The sequence below is a fragment of the Balaenoptera musculus genome, chromosome 9 (genome assembly GCF_009873245.2).
Source record: "Balaenoptera musculus isolate JJ_BM4_2016_0621 chromosome 9, mBalMus1.pri.v3, whole genome shotgun sequence".
Taxonomy (NCBI): domain Eukaryota; kingdom Metazoa; phylum Chordata; class Mammalia; order Artiodactyla; family Balaenopteridae; genus Balaenoptera; species Balaenoptera musculus.
In genome coordinates this window covers 8,772,164-8,793,928 of record NC_045793.1, presented here as the reverse complement: position 1 = coordinate 8,793,928, position 21,765 = coordinate 8,772,164, and the positions used below count along the sequence as shown (strand labels likewise).

The window sequence follows — 21,765 nt, the reverse complement described above, 5'->3', positions numbered from 1 at the left end:
GGCCCGAGTTTGATCCCTGGTGGGGAAACTAGATCCCGTATGCATGCTACAACTAAGAGTTCACATGCCACAACTAAGAAGCCCACATGCCGCAAGTAGAGATCCCGCATGCCACAACTAAGACCCGGCGCAGCCAAAATAAATAAAATAAATAAATAAATAAAATAAATAAATATTTAAAATAAAATAAAAAATCACTTAATGGTCATTTTTTGGACAATGTTTTTATTGAAAATTCCCTTTTATCCAATTAATGGCACATCCTGATACCAACCCATTTTGTATAAATTGTTTTTTTGCTATAGGTATAATATTAGATTGAAAAGAATGTGTGAATAACTTAAGATTTTTTTTTTTAAATTTTTTTTTCTTTTAATTAATTAATTAATTATTTTATTTTTGGCTGCATTGGGTCTTCGTTTCTGCGTGAGGGCTTTCTCTAGTTGTGGCGAGCGGGGGCCACTCTTCATCGCGGTGCGCGGGCCTCTCACTGTCGTGGCCTCTCCCGTTGCGGAGCACAGGTTCCAGACGCGCAGGCTCAGTAATTGTGGCTCACGGGCCCAGTTGCTCCACAGCATGCGGGATCCTCCCAGACCAGGGCTTGAACCCGTGTTCCCTGCATTGGCAGGCAGATTCTCAACCACTGCGCCACCAGGGAAGCCCAACTTAAGATTTTTAAGCAGACAAATTACTACAGTTTAAATTTGCTCTGATAGGTGAAGTTCATTTGGGGGACTTTGTGGAGATATTTAATGGGATCACGAAATTTTATTCCATATGGCCTACAGATTTTGTATGCATAATATGAATTATGATTTTTTCTATTGAAAAGCATAAAGGCAATTTATTTGTGGTACTATTTTAAAGTTACTTTGCAATAAAATTTTTAAAATTATTTGATCTCAACCTTAGTATATGTATATCCTACTCTGTAATAGAACCAGTAGTTGCTAACCCTAATAGAAACTTTCTTTTTTTGTTTTGTTATTCATTCTTTTAAACTTTTAGTTTCACTTCTTATCACTTATGCTACCTATACCATGTTAGGTACCTTATATGAGATGGATATTCAGAGCAAGGTGACTGACCCTTATGCCTAAATTTATCTCTTTATGTTTCTTTGGGTTTTATAAATTGGGAAATCATTTGTAATGCAAATGTCTCTTTGGATTGAATTAGATATTAATCTATAAAAGAAACCCACCTTAGTTGATAATAGTAAGTTTAGCTTCTTGACAGCTGAATAACAGACCTCTAAGGAATTAAGAAAATAACAGTAAATATTAAAGACATAAAAGGAAGGAGGTTGGATAGTTGGGAAAGGTCTAAAATTTTACATCCTGATCTCTGAAGACAGGGTCGGATGAAGAAGTGTAGCCGTGAGCAGATGGACAGAGATGTGACAGTGAAAAAGAAGATGTCAAAAGAGAAAATATGAAGGATGCTTCGTAGACATAGACCAGAGACAGACATTTGCCTAGGTTCAACCCTGAACAACTTCCCCTGAAATAATACCGTTTTCTCAAAAGACTTCATTCTTCCACACTGAGTGCAGCATCAGCAAGGATCAGCGAAACACAGTAGCTGGATACGATGGCTGTGGTCAGGGAAAACACCCAGAGGAGTTTTAGTGAAGCATGCTGGACACACAATTCAACATTCCCATTTTTTCTCTCTCACAGGTTATCTGAACCAGATGAATAACTCAAGTCACTCTGTCCTTCAGCCTTCATTCCAAGGATGCATGCAGCTCATTCAAGTGGATGATCAACTTGTAAATTTATACGAAGTGGCACAAAGGAGGCCAGGAAGTTTTGCGAATGTCAGCATTGATATGTGTGCCATCATAGACAGGTAAACGGTCTTTCATCCTTCCTTGAATTGTTCAGATTTTCGGAATTCATGTTTTTGTTGTAGGACAAGTGAAACACCCGAACACTCAACCCTGTAAGGGGTAAGGAGACGGGAGCCATTTGCCATGCCTGTGGCTTTTGTTTGTGATGTTAGCAGTGATGTTTATATCAGGACATGGTTATATATGACAGAACAATATGTGATGTCACATTAACCCATTCAACCTCCCTTGGTGAATGTGAGCATTATGCATGTAGTTTTGCAAGCAACAGCTGGAAAAGGAACTTAGTTTATTTTTAGTTTTGCTTCTGATGCCCACAGCAGAAATGTCCCTCTTCTCCTTGTCTTGGTCATGACTCATCCTCAGTATATGGTCCCCTCTAAACGCCCCTCTTAAAGGAAAAGGAACATTAAAATGTGTTGGCAGGCAGTATGGGGATTTACTGAAGTAGAGTATTTAATGTAGTTGAGTCTGCTTACAAAACAGACATACTGAAATATTATTACAAGATCTCATCTTTGTCAGTTTTTGCAAATCTGGGGAGAAACTTTTTATAAAAACTTAGTTGACCTCTCACATGGTGGAAAGATACAACCTTTATATGAAATATTATGACAGCATTACATGTACTACCTTAACATACTTCTAAACAGTGCCTTTCATTCCAACATGAAAAAATTTCATTTTGAGATGTTTTGCCCACAAACAAACTACATCTAATTTTGAGTTGAATTTAACCCGGTGAATTTAGGTGATATTCTGTCCTATTTTCAAATCTTTTATGAGAGGACTATGTTATTCTGAAAAGAATTTTATTAATTTTATATTTTGAAGATAAAAGTTCTATAAGTCTTAGCCAGCCCCCAATAAAGTACAGACCGTAAGTCTCTAATAATCTTAATTCATTTAAGAGGGGATCCTTGGGGAAGTCATCCAAAGACATATAATGAATCTTAAAAATATACAAAAATCATCTATTATGAAATAAGCTTGCTTCCATATAATCTTAATAAAGTAGTATTCACATGAATGGTAAATTACAGTTTATGATGTCTGTAGAATGTAACTTTTTAAAGCTTTAATATGTTTATAATAAAATATAACATAGTGCTTATTTTTATTACATATATGCAGATATGGGTCCTGATAGCCTAAACAGTTTATATTTAAACAGAACAGCAAACAATTTTAATAAAAATATACTCCTAATTTTTGAACCATCAATAATGTAATAGCTGTTATTTCTGCCTAAAGCAAGTGGTGGCAATAATCACAAAAACTGAGAGATGAATGTTTTAAGTTAATATATTCTGATATTAGATGTGTATTCATAAATTTTAATAATGGTTTTCCATACAGGAAGATTTTCCTTCTTAGTAATAGACAGTATATTGAGTCATTTTAGTACCTTGTTCATTTTCCATGTCAGTAACTTTAATGATACAATAATTTCTGTCAATACCCAAGTTAGTTCATCCAGCTTTCGTACTGCTAGATTTTATGGTGATGTTGCTATTTCACTTCAAACAGCATGTTTTCTGGGCATTAAATTTAAATTGTTTGCTACCAAAGAAGTGCGGGTGAGGTGTTGAGATTTTACTGTTTTACCCCCATGGCAAGATTAGGAGTTAAAATATCTCCAGAAGAAGATTTTGGTAAATGAAGAGAACAGAAGATTTTGGTAAACGAACCAGGCACTCCTGGTAAGGAGAACAACACAAGAGACGATGTAGAATAGGGGATGCAAATTTCAATTTTAGGCATGTAGAGAAATATACAAAATAGTTTTTTGCCAAAATGGCATCATGCAACTGTCTATGTTGCCAAGTATCCTGTAGCTGACAGAACAAGGGATATGTCTTTCTTATCCTCCAGGGTGATAACCGGGAAGAGTGGCTACAGGGAAGTAGTCACCTCTGGTGCATCACAGATTTCCTAAATCCACTATTGAATACGTTTTCTGCTTGTCTTACTTTTTGAGGACAATGACTTCTTTTTTTAGGTATAATTGACATATAACATTATATTCGTTTCAGGTGTGCAATGTAATGATTTGATATTTACATATATTTTGAAATGATCACCAGGGCAATGATTTCTGCACATTAATTACCAATGTGTGAAATAGCAGATTCCTTTATTCACCCAAAATGTGCCCAGTTCAAAATCTTAATCTGTGAAGTGCTGTGTTTTTGCATGTATGATACAGGGCTGTATTCACCTTATTCACACCGTTGAGGGGCTCATTGATGAGCTCACCCTTAATCTGTGTCTTTGCATATGAGAGTACCAGTGACGTTACCCTGTCCTCACATAGCTGTGACCCATCAGATAACATTTTAATGATACATCCCTGGCTCTTCTCTGGTTTGATCTTTTCCCCCTCACTGACTGAAACTTTGCAACTGCCTGATCTCTACCATTTTATTTTCAGACTACCTAAATTCTCCCTAAGCAAGCCTACACTGTCTCTTTCTTACTTTTATCCTTTCAAATTTCAGCTTGATTGATTTGAGAGCTATTTTTGAAAAAATTAAAAAAGCATAAATGAAAATATAGGGTAAAAAAATAGAAATCACAGACATGATTTTTATAAAATGTTTAGAGATTATAGGAGCAGCTGCAATGATTTTATGAGTAGAACTTAGGGAAATAGTTTGGGAAGATGATTCTAAAGGAGTTTTGCTGTGTGTCATACTGAAATATCCTATGAGTTGAACTTCTTTTTCTTTTTTTGGGTGTGGATTTACATGTGCCTTGTTTTGTTTATTTGTTTGCTTTCTGAACACAGCATTGAATCAAGGAAAGAGCAAGCATGCCAAGCTATAGAATTATTTGTTCAGTAGTATTTTCTGAGTGCATCCATGGTGCCAGACACTGTTCTAGGCACTTAGGATAAATCATTGAACAACACAGACAAAGATCCTTGCACTTGTGAAGCTCACATTCTGGGGGAAGGGGAGGAAGCACAGACGTGATAAATAAATATTATAGTAAGTTAGAAGGAATAAGTGCTATAAAAAAAGAAAGAAAAAAAGTTGAGCAAATCAAGGAGGACTGGCATTTCAACAGATTGGTGTTGAGTTGGTGTTTAAATAGGTTGGTCAGAGTTAGCCTCAATTATTAGTTCAAGACCTGAAAGAGTAATAGAATTCACCCGTTTGGGGAAAGACCATTGCAGGCTGAGAGAATAGTCAATGCAGCAAGGCTGCCTGGTATCATCTAGGGTTAGCAAGGGGCCAGGGTGGCAAGTTTGGAAGGACAAGGAGCAGAGCCATATAAGAGGAGGCCAGAACAATCCTGGAGGCCAGGTCCTGGAGACCTGTAGGTAAGGGTAAGGATTTGGCTTTTATTCTGAGAGAACTAGGGATTCATTCCAGGTTTCTGAGTAGAGCAGTGGCATGCTTTAGCTTACATTTTTAAAGGATAACTCTGGCTGTGGGAGGAGGAAAGGTAGAAGCTGGGAGCCTGTCATAGTAATCCAGGTGAGAGATGCTGGTGGACTAAGACTGGGGTGCTGTTAGCACAAGAGGTAGTGTCATGTGGTCAATTCTGAATATACTGATAAGGGTTGGTCAGTAGGGTTTCTTAATGAATTGGTTTCAAGGCATGAGAGGAAGAGAAGATATAAGGATAAACCGAAATGATTTGGTAACAGCAGCTGGAAGGAAGGAGTTACCATGTCCTCCAGTGGGAAGGCTAGTGGTGGAGAAGATTAGTCATGGGGTGGAAGAAAAAATCAGGAATTCACTGGTGGGCATGAGTTGAAAGGTCTATTGGGCATCTAAGTGGACATTTCAAGAAGGCAGTTGGATACATGTATCTTACAAGCACACATCTGCAGATTAAACAATGAGGTGTTGTGTCTGACAAAATCGTTGTGCTTATCTATTGGAAGACCTCTGGTTTCTTCAGCTGTATTTCATAAACAGCAGAAGAACTGGAAAGGGAGAGGGTGAATAGTGGGCAGGAAGTCTCTTCCAATGTCAGGAGCCTGTAGCCTTACCCTTCGAGTGAGACCCTGCTCTTAGGGAGGAGGACTTCATCAAACCCTCAGTTGCTAGAATATTCTCCGTAAACAGTAAGATATCTAGCAGATAATCTCCTTGTTTCTCCTTGCATGAGTACCATTTTTTATCTGCTCCTTTGCGCCCTCACGTTGTTGGTTCTCTGTGGCAGACATCTTCAGGCACCAGACTCAACTCCTGTCCTCAACCCACTTCTCTCTATCCTCTTTCTGGGTGTGAAAATCTGAGAGGCAAAAAGCCTGCAAAAACACTCCTATAACTAAAGTTAGGTTTATTTACTTCCTCCTGCAAGTGGGAACCAAAAGAGAACCAAGGGTCTTCTCAGAGGGAGGTGGGGGAGAGGAAGGGAGTGAGGAAAGGGTACCGGGGGTCTGAGTGAGTCCTGGGAGGGTCCTGGCAGGTACTGGTCATAATTTATAAACTAGGAGAGTTGCTGCACCAGAGAGTGGAACTTGTGAATCCCTGCAGAGCTCTTGCTTGTTTGTCTGTGATTCTGATTCACGTCACATGGAATGGAGAAGCTGGTGTTAAAATATTTTGAGCTGAAGTAAGTGGTGTTCATGACTGGTTTGGCAATTTTTTTTCTGTTTTGTGAGTAACAGTAAAGTCCATTTTGCTCTCTATGACTTATATCAATCCTAAAATCACCCTTGTAGATTACCTGCCAGGGAGAGATTTTTTTTTTTCTTTGTCATCTGCAGTGATGATGTGGCACAGTCCTGGCAATGAGAGGTACGCAGAAGTCAGCTAAGGTGTTCTGAGAAAACTTCTATTTTTCTGATACAGAGGTCCCCTGTTACTTTCCACTGTCCTTGTTCAAATGCAGACACCATGCCTGCAGCTGTATGACCAAGAAAACCAGAGCACCAGTGAACCACAGTCAGCAACCACCTTCACTCCTTTTTGTGTGAGGAAAAAAAGTAGTCCTTGTTTATTTAAGTCACTGTGAGTCAAATATTATTTTTCTTGGAGCTGAAAGCATCTGTCCTTTTTTCATCCTCCATGTCTAAAATAAACCAATACCATCTTTTTACTAGAACACAGAACAACAAATTCCTGATTATGGAAATGGCTTTGAAAGAAAAGGTGATAAATTTATTTTAGGATATATTAAGTTGCATGCCAGTGATGTCCCCTAGAGATTGGAACCTGGGGACTAAATGGCTGTTTAGAGGCCAAAGCAAATTCATATCGTTAGTCAGCATCTGGTAGAAAACCTGGTAAAAGTAGTTCATTAGAATTAGAATCTTCTATACCTTTTCTATAACCTCCCTTGTAAATATATTAAGAAACAAAACCAGTAAACGTTCTGGATAGCACAGAAAGCGGAAAAGGAAGAGTAGACATCCCAGCTTAAGTACAGCCCACAAAATTCCCCTTGAGAAACTGCGAAGAGACTGGATCCTATTTCTGAGTTAGTAATTAAGTCTTCATTTTTATTTTTGGATGGAAATGCATGATCACAGACCTAGTTTTTGTTTTTTAATTCAATGCTTTCTTTTCAAGAACACCTACCCAGTTTGTTCGATTTTTTTTTTCCTTGAAAGGAAAGTGTAAGATTTTTTATAAGAGCACTTAAATGAGGGTTGGATAGATACAGTGTGAGGTGCTTCAAAACTAAGCTAACTCTGCTGGAAAGGTGAACAATGAATAAATTAATACTAACAATTCAGAAGGAGGTCATGACTTCCTATAAAAGCAAGTTTAAGATTTACAGTCCTGAGATGAAGAATACATGTAACATTTTTTTTCTAAAATTGATCTTCATTTGTTCATAAGCTCCCATTTCCAGTCAGTAGCAGCAAAAAATAAATATTGGAGCACATACCTTTGGGTCTAGTAACTATATATATAAGTCAATATGGGATTCAAACTTAGTCAAAGGTCAAGCTCCCATTCGGGGCTCCTGTCCCATTTTAAGTGTCCTCCTTGACTTCTCCAGCATAGCCCTTGGGTCAGGCCCAGCTAACTATGTAACATCATCAGAGGATTGGGTTCTGCTCTACTCAGGTTCCTTCTGGGCTCCCCACTGCTCTGGCAGTTCTTCCTCCTGGCTGTGGGATAAGCCTTGGCTCCTGCTGGGCTCATGTTTTGGGATTTGGGTAAGAAGGTAACCTGTCCCAGTTTGTCAAGGACTGTCTTGCTTTTAGGATTGAGAATCCTTTACCTGGAGAAACCCCGCAGTTCTGGGTAAACCACAATGGTTGGTCACTTAAGATCCATGTACCTTCTGGGCACTGATCTTCTCCTAAGTTCCCTTTCTGGTCTACCAGCCATCCAAGCACTTGTATAGACCCCCACAGGGACACACAGTGATTTTGAGATCTCTTGCGAACTTTGTACAAGCTGAGTGGGAGTGGGGAGTGGGGATAACTATCTTAGGCCCCGCTCTGGCTCAGCATATCATGCTCTGTCTTTACTCTGTACACCTCAGGCTGACATGGGGCCTCTTATAAATCAGATTCCCAAAGGCGGAAAGCAAGGCACAAGCCACCACTGCCAGAGGATTTATAAGTCTCTGCTGAGATTCATTCAGTCAATAAACACTTATTAAAGATCACTCAGTGAACATTTCTTCCTGGAGCTTTAATGCTGAGGTAGTGGAGGGAGGGTTGTTGATCAGACCTTATGCTGTGTTAATACTGTGTTCCTCTCCTTTGTTCTCAAAGACAGACCTCTTTCAACCCCAGAGCCCCAGGGCTTTAGACCATCTTCCCAAAATTGAATCTGCATGTCTACTAACTTTGTGTTCCAGTCCAGGGTCCAGAGGTGAACTCTCCCAGCCCCCACTCCTTGTGAAACATGTCGCTGATCCACTGAACAAGAAAAATAAATAAAATCAAAACTTTGACTTGAAATATCTAAAAATTATTTCCGCTATAGGGAAAGGAAGGCTTTTCTCACAAACATGGGTATTTCTGCAGTGAAATATTATGAAATATTTATGGTATTTATGCCAGATTTCCTTTCTGTTTCACCTGGATATTGCTACCTGCAAATTGCCACCCTGTGACTCTGGCACCTTTTCATAGATTTACAGGCTGATGGTTCCTTCCATTCTTCTTTACAAATGGTCATGTGGTCACTTAGGCTGGTGTCAAACTGTGCTGGTGCTTCTTTTACACTGGGAAACATTTTCTCTTCTATCATTAGACTCTTGTTACAAAACTGTAGGTTTCCGGGAATATCTTACTTTCACTTCATGATAATTACGCAAAAGTGGTAAAGGAGGCAGAAAGTCCCTCAGATAAACTTCAGATTATTCAGAACTTCACGCCTGTTCAGTTCTGACTTCACTGTGGCTCGGATCCCATCAGACTTCAAAGGAGCAAAGAACAGGTCAGCTGGAACTCATTCCCTGAGAACTGGAGCCAGCAAGCAATTTTCCAGGCATGAAACTAGATTTCTTTTTGGGAAACACCCTTCAAAAACACCCTTAGGATAGAAGGTATTCAGGGTCCTAAAACCAGATCTCTAGCTCAAAATAAAAAACAAAAAAAGACTAGTTACATAATTCAGTTTTAATTTTCATATATGACAGTTCATATTGTGATTCTTTATTCTTGGTATGTTTACTTTGTCTCTTCACCTTATCTCAGTTGACTCCCCATCTGGGATTCCATCCATTTTATATTGCAAATGGCTGTGTTCTTTCCTTCTTTGAGCTTAATCAAATTATTTATTAGTAGATTTCTGGAAAGCCCTGTTTCCTCATGCTAGATCTGATTCATTTCTGGTGTTAGAAGCATGGATCTCTGTATAAATTTTCTTGGCCTTCCAAGCTAAACCCAGACTCCCCTTTAGTCTTTAACTGCATTGCCAGAGCCATTGGGTTTCCTATAGAAGGATCCAGAGAGGAGTATCCTGTTGATACGTAAACATTTAAACCATAGTCATCTATCTTAGCAAAAAAAAACATAAGCTCAATGACGTAAAAGTATCACACACCCAGGTGAACCCATGTTCAAGTCAGTTGCCTCTCTGAAGTGATGTGAAGTGGTTTCATTTTTAAGTACAAGTAAAGTACTAGAGTGACAAAACTTATTTTTTTTTAACATCTTTATTGGAGTATAATTGCTTTACATTGTTGTGTTAGTTTCTGGTGTATAACAAAGTGAATCAGCTATACGTATACATATATCCCCATATCCCCTCCCTCTTGCGTCTCCCTCTGACCCTCCCTATCCCACCCCTCTAGGTGGTCACAAAGCACTGAGCTGATCTCCCTGTGCTATGCAGCTGCTTCCCACTAGCTATCTGTTTTACATTTGGTAGTGTATGTATGTCCATGCTACTCTCTCACTTTTTTTTTCTTTGAATTTTATTTTATTTATTTTTTATACAGCAGGTTCTTATTATTTATCTATTTTATACATATTAGTGTATACATGTCAATCCCAACCTCCCAATTCATCCCACCACCCCCACCCCCTGCCACTTTCCCCCCTTGGTGTCCATACGTTTGTTCTCTACATCTGTGTCTCTATTTCTGCCCTGCAAACCGGTTCATCTGTACCATTTTTCTAGGTTCCACATATATGCATTAATATACGATATTTGTTTTTCTCTTTCTGACTTACTTCACTCTGTATGGCAGTCTCTAGATCCATCCACATCTCTGCAAATGACCAAATTTCATTCCTTTTTATGGCTGAGTAATACTCCATTGTATATATGTACCACATCTTCTTTATCCATTCGTCTGTCGATGGGCATTTAGGTTGCTTCCATGACCTGGCTATTGTAAGTAGTGCTGCAGTGAACATTGGGGTCTTTTGAATTATGGTTTTCCCTGGATATATGCCCAGTGGTGGGATTGCTGGGTCATATAGTAATTCTATTTTTAGTATTTTAAGGAATCTCCATACTGTTCTCCATAGTGGCTGTATCAATTTACATTCCCAACAACAGTGCAAGAGGGTTCCCTTTTCTCCACACCCTCTCCAGCATTTGTTGTTTGTAGATTTTCTGATGATGCCCATTCTAACTGGCGTGAGGTGATACCTCATTGTAGTTTTGATTTGCATTTCTCTAATAATTAGTGATGTTGAGCAGCTTTTCATGTGCTTCTTGGCCATCTGTATGTCTTCTTTGGAGAAATGTCTACTTAGGTCTTCTGCCCATTTTTATATTGGGTTGTTTGTTTTTTTAATATTGAGCTGCATGAGCTGTTTATATATTTTGGAGATTAATCCTTTGTCCGTTGATTCATTTGCAAATATTTTCTCCCATTCTGAGGGTTGTCTTTTTGTCTTGTTTGTAGTTTCCTTTGCTTTGCAAAAGCTTTGAAGTTTCATTAGGTCCCATTTGTTTATTTTTGTTTTTATTTACATTACTCTAGGAGGTGGATCAAAAAAGATCTTGCTGTGATTTATGTCAAAGAGTGTTCTTCCTATGTTTTCCTTAAGAGTTTTATAGTGTATGGTCTTACATTTAGGTCTCTAATCCATTTTGAGTTTACTTTTGTGTATGGTGTTAAGGAGTGTTCTGATTTCCTTCTTTTACATGTAGCTGTCCAGTTTTCCCAGCACCACTTACTGAAGAGACTGTCTTTCCTCCATTGTATACCCTTGCCTCCTTTGTCATAGATTAGTTGACCATAGGTGTGTGGGTTTATCTCTGGGCTTTCTATCCTGTTCCATTGATCTGTATTTCTGTTTTTGTGCCAGTACCATATTGTCTTGATTACTGTAGCTATGTAGTATAGTCTGAAGTCAGGGAGTCTGATTCCTCCAGCTCTGTTTTTTTCCCTCAAGACTGCTTTGGCTATTCGGGGTCACTCTCTCACTTCTTCCCAATTAATGCTCCCTTCTCCCCATGTCCTCACGTCCTTTCTCTATGTCTGCATCTTTATTACTGTCCTGCCCCTAGGTTCTTCAGAACCTTTTTATTTTTTTAGATTCCATATATATGTGTTAGCATATGGTATTTGTTTTTCTCTTTCTGACTAGCTTCACTCTGTATGACAGACTCTAGGTCCATCCACCTCACTACAAATAACTCAGTTTTGTTTCTTTTTATGGCTGAGTAATATTCCATTGTATATATGTGCCACATCTTCTTTTTCCATTCAACTTTCGATGGACACTTAGGTTGCTTCCATGTACTGGCTATTGTAAATAGAGCTGTAATGAACATTGTGGTAAATGTCTCTTTTTGAATTATGGTGTTCTCAGGGTATATGCCCAGTAGTGAGATTGCTGGGTCATATGGTAGTTCACTTTTTAGTTTTTTAAGGAACCCCTATACTGTTCTCCATAGTGTCTGTATCAATTTACATCCCCACCAAAAGTGTAAGAAGATTCCCTTTTCTCCACACCCTCTCTGGCATTTATTGTGTCTAGAGCTTTTGATGATGACCATTCTGACCTGTGTGAGGTGATACCTCATTGTAGTTTTGATTTGCATTTCTCTAATGATTAACGATGTTGAGCATCCTTTCATGTGTTTGTTGGCAATCTGTATATCTTCTTTGGAGAAATGTCTATTTTGGTCTTCTACCCATTTTGGGATGGGTTGTTATTTTTTTGATATTGAGCTGCATGAGCTGCTTGTGTACTTTGGAGATTAATCCTTTGTCAGTTGCTTCATTTGCAAATAGTTTCTCCCATTTTGAGGGTTGTCTTTTCATCTTGTTTATGGTTTCCTTTGCTGTGCAAAAGCTTTTAAGTTTCATTAGGTTCCATTTGTTTATTATTGTTTTTATTTCCATTTCTCTAGGAGGTGGGTCAGAAAGGATCTTGCTATGATTTATGTCATAGAGTGTTCTGCCTGTGTTTTACTCTAAGAGTTTTATAGTGTCTGGCCTTATATTTAGGTCTTTAATCCCTTTTGAGTTTATTTTTGTGTATGGTGTTAGGGGCTGTTCTAATTTCATTCTTTTCCATGTAGCTGTCCAGTTTTCCCAGCACCACTTATTGAAGAGGCTGTCTTTTCTCCATTGTATATTCTTGCCTTCTTTGTCATAGATTAGTTAACCATAGGTGTGTGGGTTTATTTGTGGGCTTTCTGTCCTGTTCCATTGATCTACATTTCTGTTTTTATTCCAGTTCCATACTGTCTTGATTACTGTAGCTTTGCAGTATAGTCTGAAGTCAGGGAGCCTGATTCTTCCAGCTCCATTTTTCTTTCTCAAGACTGCTTCGGCTATTCGGGGTCTTTTGTGTTTCCATTACAAATTGTGCAATTTTTTGTTTCAGTTCTGTGAAAAATGCCATGGATAGTTTGATAGGGATTGCATTGAATCTGTAGGTTGTTTTGGGTAGTATAGTCATTTTCACAATGTTGATTCTTCCAATCCAAGAACATTGTATATTTTACCATCTGTTTTTATCATCTTTAATTTCTTTCATCAGTGTCTTATAGTTTTCTGCATACAGGTTTTTGTCTCCTTTGGTAGGTTTATTCCTAGGTATTTCATTCTTTTTGTTGCAATGGTAAATGTGAGTGTCTCCTTAATTTCTCTTTCAGATTTTTTATCATTAGTGTATAGGAATGCAAGAGATTTCTGTGCATTAATTTTGTATCCTGCTATTTTAGCAAATTCATTGACTAGCTCTAGTAGTTTTCTGGTAGTATTTTTAGGATTCTCTGTGTATAGTATCATGTCATCTGCAAACAGGGACAGCTTTACTTCTTGTTTTCCAATTTGGGTTCCTTTTATTTCTTTTCTTCTCTGATTGCTGTGGCTAAAACTTCCAAAACTATGTTGAATAATAGTGGGGAGAGTGGACAACTTTGTCTTGTTCCTGATCTTAGTGGAAATGTTTTCAGTTTTTCACCATTGAGAATGATGTTGGCTGTGGGTTTGTCATATACGGCCTTTATTATGTTGAGGTAAGTTCCCGCTATGCCTACTTTCTGGAGAGTTTTTATCATAAATGGGTGTTGAATTTTGTCAAAAGCTCTTTCTGAATCTACTGAGGTGATCATGTGGTTTTTATGCTTCAATTTGTTAATATGTTGTATCACATTGATTGATTTGCATATATTGAAGAATCCTTGCATTCCTGGGATAAACCCCACTTGATCATGGTGTGTGATCCTTTTAACGTGCTGCTGAATTTTGTTTGCTAGTATTTTGTGAGGATTTTTGCATCTATGTTCATCAGTGATATTGGCCTGTAGTTTTCTTTTTTTGTGACCACTTTTTCTGGTTTTGGTATCAGAGTGATGGTGGCCTCATAGAATGAGTCTGGGAGTGTTCCTCCCTCTGCTATATTTTGGAAGAGTTTGAGAAGGATAGGTGTTAGATCTTCTTTAAATGTTTGACAGAATGTGCCTGTGAATCCATCTGGTTCTGGGCTTTTGTTTGTTGGAAGATTTTTAATCACAGTTTCAATTTCAGTGCTTGTGATTGGTCTGTTTATATTTTCTATTTCTTCCTGGTTCAGTCTCGGAAGGTTGTGCTTTTCTAAGAGTTTGTTCATTTCTTCCAGATTGTCTATTTTATTGGCATAGAGTTGCTTGTAGTAATCTCTCATGATCCTTTGTATTTCTGAAGTGTCAGCTGTTACTTCTCCATTTTCATTTCTAATTCTGTTGATTTGAGTCTTCTCCCTTTTTTTCTTGATGAGTCTGGCTAATGGTTTATCAATTTTGTTTATCTTCTCAAAGAACCAGCCTTTAGTTTTATTGACCTTTGCTATCATTTCCTTCATTTCTTTTTCATTTATTTCTGATCTGATCTTTATGATTTCTTTCCTTGTGCTAACTTTGGGTTTTTTTTTTGTTGTTCTTCTTTCTCTAATTGCTTTAGGTGTGAGGTTACGGTTGTTTATTTGAGATTTTTCTTGTTTCTTGTGGTAGGATTGTATTGCTATAAACTTCTGTCTTAGAACTGCTTTTGCTGCATCCCATAGGTTTTGGGTCGTTGTGTTTCCTTTGTCATTTATTTCTAGGTATTTTTTGATTTCCTCTTTGATTCCTTCAGTCATCTCTTGGTTATTTAGTAGTGTATTGTTTAGCCTCCATGTGTTTGTATTTTTCCAGTGTTTTTCCTGTAATTGATATCTAGTCTCATAGTGTTGTGGTTGGAAAAGATATTTGATATGATTTCAATTTTCTTAAATTTACCAAGGCTTGATTTGTGACCCAAGATATGATCTGTCCTGGAGAATGTTCCGTGAGCATTTGTGAAGAAAGTGTATTCTGTTGTTTTTGGATGGACTGTCGTAAAAATATCAGTTATGTCCATCTTGTTTAATGTGTCATTTAAAGCTTGTGTTTTCTTATTTATTTTCATTTTGGAAGATCTGTCCATTGGTGAAAGTGGGGTGTTAAAATCCCCTACTATGATTGTGTTACTGTCGATTTCCCCTTTTATGGCTGTTAGCATTTGCCTTATGCATTGAGGTGCTCCTATGTTGGGTGGTTAAATGTTTATGATTGTTATATCTTTTTGCTGGATTGATCCCTTGATCATTATGTAGTGTCCTTCTTTGTCTCTTGTAATAGTCTTTATTTTAAAGTCTATTCTGTCTGATATGAGAATTGCTACTCCAGCTTTCTTTTGATTTCCATTTGCATGGAATATCTTTTTCCATTCCCTCACTTTCAGTGTGTATGTGTCCCTAGGTCTGAAGTGGGTGTCTTGTAGACAGCATATATATTAGTCTTGTTTTTGTATCCATTCAGCCAGTCTGTGTCTTTTGATTGGAGCATTTAATCCATTTACATTTAAGGTAATTATCAATATGTATGTTCCTATTCCCATTTTCTTAATTGTTTTGGGTTTGTTATTGTAGGTCTTTTCCTTCTCTTGTGTCTCCTGCCTAGAGAAGTTCCTTTAGCATTTGTTGTAAAGCTGGTTTGGTTGTGCTGAATTCTCTTAGCTTCTGCTTGTCTGTAAAGGTTTTAATTTCTCCATCGAATCTGAATGAGATCCTTGCTGGGTAGAGTAATCTTGGTTGTAGGTTTTTCCCTTTCATCACTTTAAATATGTCCTGCTACTCCCTTCTGGCTTGCAGAGTTTCTGCTGAAAGGTCAGCTGTGAACCTTATGGGGATCCCCTTGTGTGTTATTTGTTGTTTTTCCCTTGCTGCTTTTAATATTTTTTCTTTGTATTTAATTTTTGATAGTTTGATTAATATGTGTCTTGGCATGTTTTTCCTCAGATTTATCCTGTATGGGACTCTCTGTGATTCCTGGACTTGATTGACTATTTCCTTTCCCATATTAGGGAAGTTTTCAACTATAATCTCTGCAAATATTTTCTCAGTCCCTTTCTTTTTCTTTTCTTCTTCTGGGACCCCTATAATTCGAATGTTGGTGCGTTTAATATTGTCCCAGAGGTGTCTGAGACTGTCCTCAATTCTCTTCATTCTTTTTTCTTTATTCTGCTCTGCGGTAGTTATTTCTGCTGTTTTGTCTTCCAGGTCACTTATCCTTTCTTCTGCCTCAGTTATTCTGTATTGATTCCTTCTAGAGAAGTTTTAATTTCATTTATTGTGTTGTTCATCATTGTTTGTTTGCTCATTAGTTCTTCTGGGTCCTTGTTAAGCATTTCTTGTATTTTATCCATTCTATTTCCATGATTTTGGATCATTTTTACTATCATTACTCTGAATTCTTTTTCAGGTAGACTGCCTATTTCCTCTTCATTTGTTTGGTCTGGTGGGTTTTTACCTTGCTCCTTCATCTGCTGTGTATTTCTCTCTCTTCTCATTTTGCTTAAGCTATTGTGTTTGGGGACTCCTTTTCGCAGGCTGCAGGTCGTAGTTCGCATTGTTTTTGGTGTCTGCCCCCTGTGGGTAAGGTTGGTTCAGTGGGTTGTGTGGCCTTCCTGGTGGAGGGGACTGGTGCCTGTGTTCTGGTGGATGAGGCTGGATCTTGTCTTTCTGGTCGGCAGGACCGAGTCCAGTGGTGTGTTTTGGGATGTCTGTGAACTTATTACGATTTTAGGCAGCCTCTCTACTAATGGGTGGGTTTGTGTTCCTGTCTTGCTAGTTGTTTGGCATGGGGCGTCCAGCACTGGAGCTTGCTGGTCATTGAGTGGAGCTGCGTCTTAGCATTGAGACGGAGATCTCTGGGAGAGCTCTTGCTGATTGATATTACGTTGGGCCGGGAGGTCTCTGGTGGGCCAGTGTCCAGAGCTCAGCTCTCCCACCTCTGAGGCTCAGGCCTGACACCCGGCCGGAGCACCACAACCCTGTCAGCCACACGGCTCTCACTGGAATTCCTGGAGTCTTCCTCTCTGAAGCATTCAGAAGCGCTACTAAAGGAGATAGGGGTGGCAGGATGGTGGGGCCGCTGGGCCCATGGACTTCTTGCACTGGAAATCTGCTTCTGTTAGGAATCAGAATCCTCTTCCCGTGGGGCAGCACCACAGCAAGATGCCAGATTGGTGCAAATTCCCTCCACACCTTCTGAGCTCTACCCTCAGAGGATGTCAAGGCCAGAGAAGTCAAGAGCCTTCTTTAGTTTGATGGGAAAGGTCAGCCGTGCTTTAATGGTCCTTCACGTGTTCACTTTATATGACTAAGAGGGCAGTCTTTTGGAGGCACTTGGCTCCTTTCTTTTTGCATCAATTCCAAAGTGATATAAGCAGCTCTGGAATTCCACTGCCTTCAGCGTGATTCTTTCTCTTGTCTGCTTATAGCACTCCCAGCACCCCCTTCTAATCAACAGGAAAGAATGACAAAACTTATTTTTAATGAGAAAATACAGTAGTGAAATGCCAGAGGAGATAACTCTCCTAGGAGAAAAGGAAAAAAAAAAAAAAAGTTGAATTAACTGTTTTAAGATTCAACAGCAGCCTTATTCTTCTTTGATGTATTGCATGTATTAGGACAAAAGAAAACTGTATTTACTTTTGGTGTGGCATATAGCTGTGCTTTGACATTTAAATCGCAAGGAGGGCCCGGTGCATAAAAGTAATGTCAGACAATAATTATGTGTTTGAAGATAAGCAGGAAGGAAAAAGATAAATAATTTTAACATGTAGCTAAATCAACTACAGAGAGATTTAAATGAGTCATTAAATTTCATTTCTTGCTTTTGATATTAGATTACCTGAAAAATAAATACAAAAGCAAGTAATTAAAGAATGTATTTAAAACATCTGCCTTAACAAATATTTTCTTCTTAAGATAATTGCTTTTGTCAGTTTCTTAGCTATATTGCAAAATTTTGAATGAACTCTAAGAACTCATTTAACTGCCCTCCCCTTAAACCAACCTTATGGATTAATAAACACTCACCATTCACTTTGTAAAATATAGGGAATGATCCCATAGCCTGGTGGATGAAGAGCTGGAGCTAGTAGGCTACCATCTTTCACCCCTTGTACTCTCCCACATGCTGTGTAGGAGTTAGGTGTTCTTCCCCAGGTATGTTTATGCAAGTCATACCTGTTATTGTAATAACATGGGCCAATTAAATACTAACTACACTTTTAAGTAGGTAGGGACAGAAAGAAGTAGTTTCCATTAAAGCCAAATTAAAAAGTTTTAGAAAAGCAAGTGGCCAGAAACAAACAAAACCATCAGTTTAGGTACGACGGACAAGGCCAATGTAAAAATTTGTAGGTTCGTTGGTGACTTTAGTTTTCACTACACTTTAAGAAGCCAGGACTGGAAATCAAGGGTGATGGAAATGGTTCATCAAAAAAACAGTTCCAATCAGCGGTCCCATACCCAATGACTCCAGAGCAAATCCCTCTGGCAAGTGAGTTATTGAATTTACACGGTGAAGGGTTTTAAGTTAATTAAAATGATTAAGATAAGTATCCTTCTAATGTTTAGTTTCTTTACTTCTTACTTCTCTAATCTGGAAAAATAAGGAAGTAGAATTTGCTTTTTTCTTTTGCTTTCTATATTTCAAGTAATGGAGAGAGAGAGAGAAGGAGGGAAGGAGAGAAGAAGAAAGGAAAAAAGGAAGGAAGGGAAGGAGGAAGGTAGGAAGGAAAGAAAGAAAGAAAGAAAGAAAGAAAGAAAGAAAAGAAAGGGAAGGAAGAAAGAAAAAGAAAGAAAGAAAGGAAAACTATTAGTTCACGTTGCTTTCTGGTTTATTGATAAGAGACATTATCTACTTTCATTAAAATAGAAATCAGGATAAAAATTAAACAATGCTGTCTATTTATTATTGCAGTTTTAAAATGATATTTTCTTTGAGAATTTTCCTTTGCTATTTAAATTATCCATGACCTGAGAAGAAGGAGAGAGTAGTCATAGATTTTTCTGTGCCAGGAAAAACAGCTTTATTAAGACTTGGGACTTGTCATTATTTTTATTTCATTTGTTAATTTGTTAATTTCATTTGTTAATTGAACAAAAATACTTCCTCTCCCTGTGATTGTATTTATACTACCTAAAAACTAGTTTCAGGGGGGTTAACAAGCTAAATGTTTTAGATAACATTGTTTAAAATTCTGCAAGGTACTCATTGTCCTACTAGAGATAAATACTTCTTCATTGTCTGTGTCTTTGAATTCATTGAGGAACTTACTAGAGTCTGAATCTCATTTTGCTTACCAAATCCTGCTTGCATCAAAAAGAATGCTACATGAGCAAGAGGGGAATGCAGATGGAAGGGGTGGGGAATATGTGCGTGTTTGTTTGGAATGTTGTTGAAAAGCAAATCTGTAATAAATTTTAACAGACAAATTGTAGTATCTGAGAAGGGTCTCTTAATCAGTAAATAGATTGATTTAAATAGATCATAATCTACAATTGTGATAAAGAGAGACCCTCTAAGTAGAATGCAACATTTGTTTATAAGATTAACTTAGTTTGCCTTAAACAAGTGGTGCCTGTAAACTTTTACTCCAGTAGCTTCATGATGTTTGATCCTTTGGCATAGTCCCCAAAGGGCTTCATCAACATGAAAACTATTCTCGTGGACACACTTCACCTGAAGACCCCTCCTGAGCAAGTGGACATGACATCAAAGTGAATTATTTTTTCTTGAAACTTCAGGCATTTGAAAATAAGAAAATTAAAAAAAAAAAAAAACCTTTAAAATCTTAAAGAATGACATTTCCAAGGTTAGATGGAAGCACAATACACAAAGAGGCAAATTCCTTTCACATAGTTATTACACAGTCGTCCCTCTATGTACGCTGATGATTGGTTCCAGGACCCCCCAGGATACCAAAATCTGTAGATGCTCAAGTCCCTTATATGAAGTAGTGTAGTATTTGCATATAACCTATGCACATCCTCTTGTAAACTTTAAATCATCTCTAGATTACTTGCAATGCCTAATACAATGTAAAGTCTATGTAAGTCGTTGTACATGCAATGTAAATGCTATGTAATTTTGCTTTTTGGAACTTCCTGGAATGTTTTTTCAAAATACTTATGACCTGAGGTTGGTTGAACTCACAAATGTGGAACCCATGGATACAGAGGGCCAACTATATTTTATTAAGTCAAGAGACATTTGTTAATATCCCGAGATGGTAAGAGCGCTGTTACGGACATACACAATGAGGAAATCAAGAGATGCAGAATGGGGTCTCTTCTCATGGGGAATGTACTACTTTAGCCATGGAAATATGAAACATTCATAACAAGTTTAAAAGCTGTGTAAGACGCCTGTGCTTCATAATCATTACAGATAATTGTTTTCATAGGAAATTAATGAAGGGAGAATCACTGTGGGCTACAGTGGCTGGTAGAGGCTTCAAAGAAATATGTTGAACTTTAAAGGAACTATAGCCCCAGATAAGAAGGAACATCCCAGGCCAAAGCAAAAGCATGAGCAGAATTGTGGAAGCACAGATGACCGTGCCATATTTCTGAAACAGTAAAGTGACTATTTAAATTAATGCAGAAAGTTTGTGTAGGGGGTCAAGGAAGAGGTGGAAAGATATGTCATTCATTCATTCACTTATCCATTCATCCCACAGTCATTCACTGATAACCTACCATGTGCCAAGGATAGTGTTAGCCTTGATGATAAGATGTAACCTTATGGATGCTGCATCCTTACTGGCTAATAAAAGAGACAGACATTTAAAAAATTATTATTATTATTGAAAAAACTGGGAAATGCCAAAATTGAAGTATGCAGAGGGATGGCACTTCTTATTCAGCCAGGGGTCGAGATTTGGATGGAGGATCTCATACAGAGGAGCAGTTCACAGGCACACAGGAAGGACTTTTTAGGTAGACAGAAAGCAGATGCAAAAGGATGCAGGTGTGAGTGACATGGGGACCCACAGGGAACTCAGATAGTTACAGCAGAGTCTTCCAGACATTAGCAGCTACTAGTGTGAAGCTAGAAATTTCGTGTGGAGATCTGAGGCTAGATATTTAGGGAGAACTGACTGGAAACAGGCCTACTGAAAAGATTATAATTTATCCTCCAGGCAATAAGGAATCATTGAAGGATTTGCAGGGAAGTCAGTTTTGCATTACTGACATTTGCTCTGATGTCTGAGCAAAGGTGGTGAGAGCCTAAACTATGGCAGTAGCCATAGAAGTGGACAGGAGAGGGTCAATCCAAGGTATTTAGGAGCTGGACTGAGGAGAACTCATTGGATGTGGAGGTTGGGAAGGTATTGCAGGAAAGAGAAACTGGTTTCAGAGTGAGAAGATGCTTTCCTGGAAGATTAAGGGCTACCTCCACTAGTCCCTGAACAATGTCCTGACTGAATATTTAGTTATGTAGTTATTAAGACATGAATAGTAAGTTAATTAACTGTTTGGTTGTGAGCATATTAGTCCCTCCTCATCCGCGGTTTTACTTTCTTTCTATGGTCAACTGTAGTCTGAAAATATTAATTGGAAAATTTCAGAAACAATTCATAAGTTTTAAGTTGGCACCGTTCTGAGTAGCAAGACGAAGTCTCCGGCTGTCGTGCTCCATCCCACCTGGGACTATGAATCATATCTTAGTCCAGTGCATCTCCTCTCTTAGTCACTTAGTAGCCATCGG

The 21,765-nt window shown here is 38.2% G+C and overlaps 1 protein-coding gene across 2 annotated transcripts in view; it reads left to right on the top strand.

Moving 5' to 3' along the window:
* The window catches only part of CNTNAP2 (contactin associated protein 2), a 2,064,798-nt gene that overhangs the window by 1,158,274 nt on the left and 884,759 nt on the right, over positions 1 to 21,765 (top strand). For both annotated transcript variants that reach the window (XM_036864011.1, XM_036864010.1), the window contains exon 11: positions 1,683 to 1,854. In XM_036864011.1, coding sequence (XP_036719906.1) covers positions 1,683 to 1,854 — 172 coding nt within the window. The remainder of the gene's footprint in view (positions 1 to 1,682; positions 1,855 to 21,765) is intronic.